At 34.8% G+C, this 12,239-nt stretch overlaps 3 protein-coding genes across 3 annotated transcripts in view; 2 read left to right on the top strand and 1 right to left on the bottom strand.

Annotated features, from left to right (window-relative positions):
- The first annotated feature begins 835 nt into the window (after positions 1-835).
- LOC126968763 (28S ribosomal protein S21, mitochondrial) lies at positions 836-1,408 on the top strand. The gene is made up of 2 exons (XM_050813876.1): positions 836-1,134; positions 1,213-1,408. Exons 1-2 carry the CDS (start codon positions 961-963, stop codon positions 1,327-1,329), a joined length of 291 nt encoding a protein of 96 aa, XP_050669833.1. The 5' UTR covers positions 836-960; the 3' UTR covers positions 1,330-1,408.
- On the bottom strand, positions 1,388-4,901 carry LOC126968735 (out at first protein). The gene is made up of 6 exons (XM_050813842.1): positions 4,504-4,901; positions 4,309-4,422; positions 3,483-3,617; positions 3,085-3,265; positions 2,601-2,743; positions 1,388-1,729 (listed from the first exon to the last, which is right to left on the bottom strand). Exons 1-6 carry the CDS (start codon positions 4,588-4,590, stop codon positions 1,577-1,579), a joined length of 813 nt encoding a protein of 270 aa, XP_050669799.1. The 5' UTR covers positions 4,591-4,901; the 3' UTR covers positions 1,388-1,576.
- A 1,160-nt stretch (positions 4,902-6,061) lies between these two features.
- LOC126968668 (WD repeat-containing protein on Y chromosome-like) overlaps positions 6,062-12,239 on the top strand; it is a 28,094-nt gene continuing 21,916 nt past the window's right edge. The window contains exons 1-4 of the mRNA XM_050813702.1: positions 6,062-6,376; positions 7,252-7,443; positions 9,217-9,328; positions 11,550-11,707. Of these exons, the coding sequence (XP_050669659.1) occupies positions 6,119-6,376; positions 7,252-7,443; positions 9,217-9,328; positions 11,550-11,707 (720 nt within the window). The 5' untranslated portion in view covers positions 6,062-6,118. The remainder of the gene's footprint in view (positions 6,377-7,251; positions 7,444-9,216; positions 9,329-11,549; positions 11,708-12,239) is intronic.

Raw genomic sequence — 12,239 nt, 5'->3', positions numbered from 1 at the left:
TTATATGTCTATGTGTGTATATGTATATCTATTACCCACTACATAATTTTCTTAGTAGTAGTACGTCTTTTACACAATAATTCAATATCGGAATCAATCTACCAAGACCACAATTTAAGATGTTTGAAGCAATAATGAAGTTTTAACGTGACTGTTTTCAGCAGCGCAAGCACGCGTTGAGGGCACTTGTGTTAAATGAATTGCCTTGCTACGCTTGTCAATTAACGGCCGGTACAATAACCTATATATCATTAGTTCTTCTTACTAGATGTAGACAAATCTATCCTTTTACGCTCACTTATATTTCAATAACCTATCGACTTATAGCATTGGACTATAAGTATATTGGACATAACTATGGATAGATAAGATCTTGTCATTAAACGGTGATAGCAATGTATCCGTAAGATACGTTATTGGAAACGGCCATAAGTCGTGCAGTTGCAATGCACTTTTATTAGTGGAATAGCTATTCCTGCTAAGAAACACTGTATTTTCTAATTCACTTACTCATTGTGCTTGGAACTCAGTCGGTGCTACAGAACAGAAAAAACTAGTTTTTCTGTAACGTTGTCGGCGCTAACTATTTCAACTGCACCGAAACACGTTTTTCTTTTTGTGTTATCGTGTGCCGGCCCCGAAGCTGTGCCCGTAACTAGTGTATTTTTATCAGAATTAAAACAGTTCTATATAAACACCGACCGTTGCCAACCATGAGTTATCACGATACTTATTACTTGGTGGCTTACCTCAACTTGACGTTGGCTAAATTGTGGTGGCCGTTCCAGAAAAGCCCCAATAAAAATAATAGAATGGATGACAAAATTGACACTTCACAGGATACTTTTTGTTTTTGGTGTTACTAGTGATAATGCGAATAGACTGACTAAAAATAATCTTTGCTCCATTTTCAATTAAATACACTTTATTAAATAGAATTTTAAATTTCAGCAATAGACAATGCATCTGACTTTACGGCTCCTAGGTAATCGCCATCCATCATTTATTGCGCGTACAGTATTTGTGCAAAACGAAAACGTTGATGATGCTTGTAGACTTATTAACAGAATCCTGGGGAAAGAAGGAATCTTGGAACAATACCGACTTACTAGATATTATGAAAAGCCCTTCCAGGTACCTTCTCTCACTATAAAAACAATATATTAATATCATCTAGTAGTGCCTACTGAAAGCTTACTTTAATTTCAACAGGTAAGAAGAAGAGTAAACCATCAAAAATGCAAAGCAATTTATAATGAAGATATGGAAAGAAAGATACAATTTGTACTCAGAAAAAATCGTCATGAGCCTTTTCCGGGATGCCATTAGAATGTTGTGAAAGTGTAGTTGTAATTATGTAATATTAAAATGAAATAAAAGTCTTAAATAAACAATAGTTAAAAAGTAACATTTATTCTTAGTTATATAATGCAGCACCAAGAAAAATCCATTACAAAAATAGAAAAAAGTACTTATTGTCTTTCACCCAACATGAGTTATAAAAATACATTATAAATGCTAAGGCAATGACTAGATCAAGAGTTTGGCAGAGTGAGCCCACAGGCTCAGCGTGGGGTCACATGTAGCTGAGGCAAGAGTCCCGGTGCCTCACATAGAAGTGATAGCGGTAGCACCTGTGACATGTCTTAATGCCGCACCTATAGCTCAAACCACCTTGAGGTTTCCCTTTGCAGTATTTTAATCCACATGGATACCAATTCACACATACCTGAAATTAATGATCACAATTAATTTTTATGCAAAATAATATAATATTATTGACACTTTAAAGAAAACCAAATCTAAACACCATTTCATATTTACACATGCACTTTGTCATTATATACTAGTTTAACTACCAGATCTTTGGTAAACTAACTACATATATTGTGGGTATTGTTGGTTTTATATCATATTAGTTTTACCTTATTTATTTGGAGAGACATTCAACCCTAAACTGTTGATTCTGATTTTTATGGTTGGTGTTCTGTAACAGAGGCAGGTTTTAACCTCAAACACCTACTGTGGATATGAAGGTGAGCAAATTGGGATTGCTAATTAGAAACAAGATGCCCTTGCTTAGCCGGAGTTTAAAATTATAACATCAAAACCTACCCTTTACATTCAAGAATATATGGTCCTCAGGGAATTCAAGATAAAGGAACTAAGATTTCGAAGTCTCACTGCCACTGGGATGTGAAACTACAGTTCTCTACAGATTGTTTGAAAAGTTCGATAATACACTGTATGGCCTTCAAACATCCAGATAGTATGAATATTGTTTATTGACGTCACAAACAATATTATTTTTTAAGGTTTTATTAATCAAAAGTAAATGAACTAAAAGTGAATGTCCTGGCAGTGTATTTTACTATTTAGATAATAGTGCCTTGCAAATGAAAGAAAAATGTTCTCTAATACTATAATACTAGGTGAGTACAATAATATTACTTTATTATACACTTTTCAGAGTTAATAAATATATTACCATCAACTCTGTGTTACACAAATAAAATTTGTGTGAAAGAGAAATGAGGGTTATCACTTTAAAAACTCTGAGTTGTTTAACTCTGAGTTACATTATTTAATACTAAATGCACCTCAAAATGACAGATGCAGTCAGTGGCCCGGTCTGTATCTGCACTGCACACTCCCACAAGTGGAGCACCATCTGCACTGTCGGCAGCCAGGGCTCGTTCAGGAAAAGGGTTGATTTCCGATGTGAAGGTAGTAAGCTCCATTCCTATGAATATACAAGTAAATTTCCAGGATTTTTTTTTTCTTTCAGTCATCTGCTTTTTATGACAAAGATGTGAAAAAGGACATTCAGCTGATATTAATTGGTACACCCTGCCTGTAACAATGCAGTGCCCCACAGAATTCTTGAAAAACTGAAAAAGTCTGAGTGGCACTACAATAATTGTGTTGGTCACCTTAAAGATGTTAAGTCTTATTTGCCCAGTAAATTCATTAGCTACAGCACCCTTCAGACCGAAACACAAAAATGTTTTCACATTACTGCTTCACGGCAGAAGAAAGTGCCATTGTGGTACCCATAGAATTAGAATATTTAATGTAAGTTACCTGGCCTAGGAGCCCACCTACTGAGGTCAGCAGCTCGTAAATAGACCTTATCTTTAGCAGGTCCACAATGTCGAGCTGCTGCTGGGGACAACAAACGTGTGATACGACCGGCCCAAGCTGTTGCTGTTGTTTGTCGCCAGCCCTTGTCCTCCTCCGCAACACGCACTGTTCCGGGGTTTTTCTAGTAACATTAAGAATACATAAATAGGGCTGACTAATATGTTAACTAAGACTTTTTAATTGAGGAGAGTATGGCATGTATGTAAAATCACATAGTTATAAGCTATCGAGAGCACTTGAATGAAATTAATATTATAGCTATTCATGCACAGTACATTTATGAAAATATAATTAATTACATATTATGTCCACAATAATTATCCATCTTAGCCTCCTACCTGTCTTAATTTGGCCATTGCATCTGGTGCTATAAAATCTGCCTGAGCAGCATGAGTGAGGAAACACAGTATTTGATGATTAGTTTGGCCCAACTCTTCCTCTCCTGGTATTATTATTTTCATTGCCTCCACCTCCTGAAATAATTAAATTAATGTCAAAACTCCAGTTGTATTAATATATTTTACTACCACTTAGGAATTTGTGATATTGTGTGTGAAAGTATACATATGAATATGAATAAGTGGGTTCCATCTTTAGTACAATAGAATAAATAATATATTTATTCATCATAGGTAGTGACAACAACATATTGGAATATGAAATCCCCCAAAAACCTTGGTTCTCAAAATTTTGGAATGAACATGGCAAGAAACTCATTGCTACTCTTTGAAATCAATATTTACAGATACCATTTTTACATTACATTTTTACAAAGTGATTTACAAAAATTATCACCAGCTTTATACTCTAGTGTTTCTTATTGTAACTAACAATAGATACAGTACAGGTTTGTACACTTTCACAAAGTCTCAAACAAAGTTCTGATATTATCAATATATGAATTTAAGTTTTTAGTTAAAAAAAATACCAAAATATCTAAATGAGCACATGGGCAACAGCAAGATTATAATCATTTTATAATAATAGCCATAAAATGTTACAATATTGTAAAAATAGTTTATACCACACTAAAAGGTACTCTGATGCTTTCTTATGCAATTTCTTCCCCCTCTGAGTGCCATTTGTTTCCCAAGTAGCGGAAATGCTCTAATTGATATCAAGAATAATAATTCTAAAGGATTCAATGCGTAGGGATTTACTTACATTGGTGAAATCAACAAGTTGAGAAACATAAACACCATCAAGACGAAGAAACTCGAGAGTAACAGTATCCTCGGAAACATTAGCAGTTATATTTTCCTGCATTACATCTCCACGCTGTTTTAAGAAAAAAAGGGCTTTAAGACAAAAGCTTTAAATACAGTAATTAAATTAAAAAAACTGTTATGTTGCATATACCTGATTCCGAACATTTATAAGAAGTTGTAAATTTGTAGGCTCGATAAATATATACAATATTAGAACAAATTCTAAAAATATTTCCATTTTAGGAGGTTCTAAAATTGTTAATCGTTTTCAATAAAATAAAAAGAATATGTAGGTACTCATACGTAATATTTTATCAACACTTCAACAGTGGTGTGTGAAGTGCATTGAGCATATTTTGTATTTTCTAAAGTGATTATAAATCCGCATATCTAATGCATTCTCCAGAATTTCACTGATTCACTCAGACTATTTAATAATGTAAATTAGTAATATTTATCCTTTGTATTTATCTTGTTAATTTTCTATTTTCTAACGAGCTAGACTATCTACCTCCTTATTACATTACTTTTAATTTATAAAGTACCTACTATCTACTCTCGAAGTCTCAACTCTGACAGTATGTCATCTGTGACATTAAGTAATAAGTTGTGTCTCTGTCAGCTCACAGCTGTGCACGAGCCGATGATTATGACCATGGCCACAGAGTACCTTTGTATATAATAATAAACCATGGTTCTAGTGGACTTTAACGATAAAAATACAAAGTATATTTTTTTGATTACGAAATAATGCTTTCCCAATATGTATATGGATCCAATGCAACCTTTAAGATCGATTGTTATCGACTAAAGAACTGTCTCGAAGTTCACACTAATGGTTTTTTATTGTCTACAAGTCGATTATATTCGGTATGAGAGTATAAGAGCACAATTTCATAATCTAGGCCTTAGATAATTAATCTAGATAGAGCTTCTTGCTGCTAGACAACCGATGAAAACAGGCCCACTTTATTGCTTAAGTGTACGTGCACTCGCGATTTTCATATCACTTTGGGTTAGTTTGCGTGCATTGCTATAGGGGTTAACAGTAAACCTCATTTTTTTTGATATTTTCACATTTCTCTGTCTATTTAGTCGTATAAATGATAAAGGCAAAATAACGAAACCTGATATATGTCAACCTAATTATTATAAGTAGGTAGGTGCGTCCAAATCATCATCTCAATAGTATTGATTTAAAGTAAATTTTACGATAAGTAAATAATTAGTAAATTTTACAATAAAAATTTATGTGTGTTTTTTAGTTTTTAAAACTATTATTTTCAGTTCAGTTTTACAGTTACAGTTACAAAGGACGCGTTTCCGCGATCTTTGTATCGTTTGAAAGTAACATGAGCGCCAACTTTAAGATTAAAATAATATAGTTCTGTAGCAGTGTGCAGGTACCTATGCCCTTTTGTCCGAATATATTAAGTACCTACCAACGACTACCTCTAATTCTCTACTCGAATTTGAATTGGTCAAACTAAGCCACAAATTCACCAATGACCCTTCAAACTATAGTTTGCATGTCATTCGCATCAATCAATATAAAGAAACGGTCATGCATGCGTGCGCGAAATGCATGTCATCCCGCATGGTAGTCTAGGGCACGCTAATAGTTATGATTTTATCAAGTTTAATAAGATTTTATTGCTCAAGTTGACAACTACAAAATACATAATAGACACTTGATTGTCATTAATGAGGATGAGGGAAATTTAATGAATTTACTTTTGTTATTCATCAAATAAAACATAAGCAAAATGGCGAACGATCTGGATGTTAAGTCTATTATGTCGATATCCTCGAAGTCGGAAAATAGTACAGCGCCACAGACCCGGACTCGGTGGAAGAACGCACCCCTGCACGAACGTTGTAGTATGGCTGATATGGTGAAGCTGAAAGAAGCCTTCGCGGAAGCCTACAGGAACAAACTACTGCCATCACAATTCAGGAATCTACTTCGAACAGAACTGAATGTCGAATACGATGACGAAGAGTTTAACATACTCTTCATGAAAGTGAGTAATTGTTACTAAAGATAAGTACCATAGTTAGGTACACCGTATTTACATAAAAACTGCATATAAATAATTATATTATGTAGTAAAAGGTATAACTACGTGGAATCTTATCAATACGTCGTTGGCTAGCTCTCTGTTGATCCGTGGCCGAAATAACAGCCAGCGCTTGAGTTTCCAGTATTTGACTGAGATGTTTGCTGTCTTCTTCAGAGCAACTTCTAGGTTAAAAATGTAGGTTAATAGCGCTGTGCAATCTGAATTGCACCTTTTTGTATGGTTATAAGAGTCCCTATTTCTTTAAATGATTTTGCGGAGATAGCCTTCTGTACTTTTACATATTCTTTGCTAAGGCGACACTCTGTTACCAATCTAGACTGGACTGCATAATGCCTAATGACAATCTTAGTATTATTTTATATTAGTATCTACTGCCAAATACCTCTGTCAAAAATTTCCATCGTTACTTTCGATCGTCTACATTTTTTTTAATGAAAATAAGGGACGAGACAAGCAGGAGGTTCAGCTGATGGTAATTGATACGCCCATTACAATGCAGTGCCGCTCAGGATTCTTGAAAAACCCAAAAATTCTGAGCGGCACTACAATTCCGCTCGTCACCTTGAGACATAGGATGTTAAGTCTCATTTGTCCAGTAATTTCACTAGCTACTAGCCGAAACACAGTAATACTTACACATTACTGCTTCATGGCAAAAATAGGCGCCGTCGGTACCCATAATGTAGCCGGCATCCGGTGTAAAGGAAAGTGCGTAACAAATATACAAACTCACATTATTATATTTTGCATTTACAATATAATAAAATGTTCTTTGTAATAACAGGTACTTTAAAGAAAATGTTTGCATTGTTCAGATAAATACAGCTCGTAACGGCGAAATAGACTGGGAGGAGCTGGTGTCTCATCTGCTCCTCGGCTACTTCCTGAATGATCCCGAAAATGAGCGAGCCTCCCTGCAGCTTCCCATCATGGGGCTACCGACCATCATGCGGTCGCAGCATCGTCATCCCATCTCCAGGATACTTTTCTGTCCTGATGTGGCAAAGGTATCCCGCCTACAAAAATCGAATAAGAAAGATTAAGATTTAATTAAAAATGCATAAAAGGCATTTATTTTCACAAAATTGATTCCTTTAGAATTATTTTTGATGTAATTTCTAATATACTAGATACTACTACCGCTTCGGATTCGGTACACGGCACATGGTGTTGAAAATTTGTTTATTTACGTGAATTATGTATTTTTATATTTGATTTTATTTTTTTATGTACCTAACCATGTAGTAGCAATGTTGGTAACCAGAAAATTTATAAGACTACGTCTTGTTCTGCAGACATCCGTGACAATCTCACATTGGAAGTTCTTCCAAATAAACTTAATTAGTTTATAAGACAAAAGAGGATATCTCTAGCTTAAATACATGAAGCTTGCGATATCTTCCTCCTGTACGTCGTATTCTATCAAGCGAAAAGCACGCTATCACCCTCTACACGTAATTTAAAAAAAATTGCGTGTGTATAAAGTACACATGTCAGATGTGAAACCTGCATTGTGCATGAACCTCTAAACTGCATATGAAGTCCTGGTACATGTTACTAGGAGACACATAATTTTAATCGCTATGAAAGATTTACCATCACCGCTACCATATTTATGTTCTCATGGTGTCTGTGTAGTAATACGTCATCATATGTGTGCATGACGTCAGAATATATATATGTATATTTTGATGGAAAAGAAGGACAAACCAGCTAACATATGAAGGCATCTATATATATGACATATTAAGGTATACTCGCGTCATACATATGACAATCATGGTACAAAACACTGTATAATACTTCCTATCTCATTTTCACCTACGTTAAACTTCTGAATTTATGTGTGTGTCTCTTTTTACTGTAGCGCTTTTCCGTTTCATCGCCTTTCAAATCAACGATGCTAAAGTTTTCACTTTAAAAATGTACTAAGTAAGTCTCCCGTTCATCCGGCGTTCCTAATACCGTTACTAACTTAAAGATTGTTTATGAAATCAGATCTCACACTGAACTCAAATATTTTTATTCGAAAACAATTATTTCTAAAGTGATTTATTGAACGTCAAAATCCATCTCCTCTATTCTATTAGGTATTTATCGAAGCTCTCTTTTTTATAAAATTACATGAGGTGATCGCTTCTATGATTGCTCCATTCCTAAGTTGTGGTGTCAAGGTAATTTTTAGTTATAGTAACCAAAGAGGATGTAAGTATTACGTAATAAGAGACGGGACTGCCTGAGTAAAAATTGAAATTTACTTTAGTATGAAACGTGGTGTAATTTGACATAAGTTTGAATTAGTAGTAATTACTTACAGTGGTTTACTGTGATAACCTTTATCACAATAATATTTACTAACAATTCTTTTGAATTTCTAACATACGTATTTTGTTCATTATCTGTAACTTATTGCAATATATATTAGTTTTTTATTATACAATATTACTGTGATAACCTTTATCACAGTAATATTTACTAACAATTCTTTTGGATTTCTAACATACGTATTTTGTTCATTATCTGTAACTTATTGCAATATATTAGTTTTTTACTATACAATATTAGTTTCTTTAAATTTTCGTCTTAGTGATAATTTTTGACCTGAGTTATAAATAGAACGAAAGCCTCTTCCACAGCAAAAGATGGTATTAATGACTGCTGCATTGCTCCATAATAATTTAACGTTGGATACAATAACAAAAGTTAACTCGGCGAGCCGTATCTATGTCAGTCAATTGTCTTATTTCGCCTACTCAACTTCAATATGGTGACATGTCAAGGATCGCAGTGCGGACGGCTTGTCTGGCGCGTACATCACCGCCAGTCGCGACGGCATGATCAACTGGTGGTCCCTCGACATGACGTTGCTGCGAACCGCATACTCTTCCAGCCGTTAGTGATGCCAGTTTATTTAGTAGAATAATTGGTTTAATCAAACATAACCGGAAATTATATTTTTCACATAATTGTGTTTAAATTATTTAAACTTTCGTGAGACATGATTAACTTATTTAGTAATACGGCTTTACCCACGGTTATCGGTGTGGGTACCGACTAGTTTCGGACCATTCGGAGGTCCTTTATCAGGGTGAGTGTAGTGTGATCGCGATAACGTCCCATCTCTTACTGCGGTCTTGTGCTCGTAGTGCGCGGCTGGACAGGGCACGAGGGGATGCGCGGGTGGTGATTAAGAGTACGGTAGCACACCGATAAATCGCGAGTAAAGCCGTATTAGTAATTTTTTTTATTTTTTTAATTAGATTCACCAGCGGTAATTACAATATTACATTTATAATTATGCTAATTTACAAGGGTCTTATTACTAAATGCATTACCTTTTAAGGTGAATACTGCATGCTAAATTATGTGTGAAATAGTTATATAAAAAAAGTATCCTACTAATATTATAAATGTGAAAGTTTGTATTTCTGGATGTATGTTTGAACTTCTTTAACGCAAACACTACTGAATGGATTTTGATGAAACTTTGCAATAATATAGCTTACACACCAGAATAACATATAGGCTATAATTTATAAAAATATTGTGTGAATTATCTATACATTTAAATAAAATTGGAGTGTCTGTTTGTAATATTGAAATAACCGTTTTTTACTAAATGTATATTATGAATACATATACGGTACATAAACCAAAATAACATTTTTTACAATTTTTGTCTGTCGGTCTGTCTGTCTGTTTGTTCCGGCTAATACGGCGACTTTTAGTGGCAGGTAGCTGATGTAATAAGGAGTAACTTAGGCTACGTTTATTTTATAAAAATAAAGCAATAACCAAGAAACGATCTAACTCTAAAAAAATTTATATGGCAAAACAACGTTTGCCGGGTCAGCTAGTAAGTTATAAAACAACCATTCTATGATGTAATGAAATTGGGAAGTTAACAAAATCTACCTAATAAGTTAAGATAAATGTATTAAACACATCAAGAATACTTAATAATTATTTATTAACAATATATTTTTTTAATTGTTTTCGAAACCTAGGCAACGAATCACTGAATGGGTCTAAACATTTCTAATCGTTTATAATTTTGCATAATCGCGACACAGGTGAATTGATCCCCAAAATAGTTATGCGAGGAGGTTTTTCAAATAAGTTTACAGGTTTACGTGGGCATCTAGTCACTCTAAAATAATTGTGTAAATAAATAATTGTGTTTATTTTAGCCGTTAAATGCACTTGACATGATAAATTCAGACTTTAAACCTACTTACACTGCGGTACTAAGGCTGTTAATGACAAGGTTTTACGCAGGTTCTTCTCTGTTTTAGTAATATGTTTAACAGTGTATCTATTCTTGCAAATTTACGTCATATAAGATGAAAATCTGACCTAACTTCTATAGACATAATTAGACTTGAATTTTGTGGTATTTTTCACACTAACATAGCTAAAAATACATAACACTAGCAATAGATTAACTTCAACAGTTACGTACATTGACAGTAGGTACTACTTCAAATTAACATAGAACTTTTATGGTGTGACATTTGTTTGAGTGCCCTGTCAAATGAGACGTTTATGCTTCTATACAATATGCATTTATTTATACAGAAATAAAAATATTGACGTACAATAAACAACAAGACTCACAATCACGCCCAGAAATTGCCACCGCGTCTATTAGGCAGAGTTCTTGTTCAGTTGTGTGTCGACCGCGCTTTGATTACTACGCCACGCAATGTCAGGGTTCATTGAAAAACTGTCCAACTAACAGCATATCCAAACTTAAAAGGATGGTGTGTCATATTTCAGTGTAGGTGCCTCTTTAAATTAACAAAATTGTGTAACTAACTCGACTTTTAGTAATTGTGCAAAAAAATTACACTTAAATTGCTTGCCTCGTGTTCGCGTCTGTCTCGCGCATGCCGTATTGTTACTACTTTGAACAATATTGCACACGAAATAAGGTGTTATTGTGAATGAATATTTGAATTTTATCTGTATAAGTTAAGGTATACGTATATACAACGGCGCTCGGATATTTTTTGACGACCATTTAATAGCCGAATTGGAGTCTAGTTGTTTATTGTACGTCAATAGTTACTTTTAATTTTATAAATTATTTTTTTTTCTTTTAATTTCCCAGCACACCTGAAGGTTCGCACCACCTGGGTACTGGACATGACGTGCATGCCGGACGTTAACATCATAGTAACAAGTTCCACCGAGCGCGAACTTCGCTTCTACGATTGCACCGCCAAGACCTTCACGCTCAAGATAGTTATTACCAGTTGGGAGTACATGGTGTGTTCAGTGTTGATATTGAAGACTGTGAACAAAACAAAAAAAGTTTCATACCATCCACTACCAGGCCTTTGACAGTGGACTCACCCGCGTTACCAATACCAAGTTAATAAAAGTCAAATAAATGAAATAAGTGCAGCTAACAGATACATTTCCTATAAATTCAGCCGGGAGATGCCCACTGCTAGACAAAGGCCCCCCCAAAGATCGCCATAACGATCGGTCCTGCGCTGCCCTCATCCAACGTATTCCAGCAATCTAGACCAGATCGTCAGATTATCTACCAACACAGCGAATTTTGAAAGTTGGCTATGCTCGGAGCATGTGCATGAGTGACCGTGAGCTTTCTCATCAATCATCGTCACCAATAGTTAGCGACCACGTGTGCGTACCGTAAGTTATCATTGGTTGAAAATCTTCGTCTTCAGACACTGGTATTAGGGACGAGAAGATTTTACGGAGCTTCCCATCGCTGCCCATCCTGGATTCGAAGAGTGACCTCTTTCGCAAAATTGGACCTACATAACTGGAT

This window comes from Leptidea sinapis, chromosome 16 (assembly GCF_905404315.1).
Source record: "Leptidea sinapis chromosome 16, ilLepSina1.1, whole genome shotgun sequence".
Taxonomy (NCBI): Eukaryota; Metazoa; Arthropoda; class Insecta; order Lepidoptera; family Pieridae; genus Leptidea; species Leptidea sinapis.
Note: the sequence above shows the minus strand (reverse complement) of the source record. Positions and strands in the feature narration are given on the sequence as shown.

Excerpts from the sequence above, each read along its gene's own strand:
- LOC126968763 (XM_050813876.1), top strand. The coding sequence starts at position 961 with ATGCATCTGACTTTACGGCTCCTAGGTAATCGCCATCCATCATTTATT. Across the intron at positions 1,135-1,212 it reads ATTATGAAAAGCCCTTCCAG|GTAAGAAGAAGAGTAAACCA; the intron begins GTACCTTCTCTC and ends TAATTTCAACAG.
- LOC126968735 (XM_050813842.1), bottom strand. The coding sequence starts at position 4,590 with ATGGAAATATTTTTAGAATTTGTTCTAATATTGTATATATTTATCGAG. Across the intron at positions 3,266-3,482 it reads CAATGGCCAAATTAAGACAG|AAAAACCCCGGAACAGTGCG; the intron begins GTAGGAGGCTAA and ends TAATGTTACTAG. Across the intron at positions 2,744-3,084 it reads TAGGTGGGCTCCTAGGCCAG|GAATGGAGCTTACTACCTTC; the intron begins GTAACTTACATT and ends GTATATTCATAG.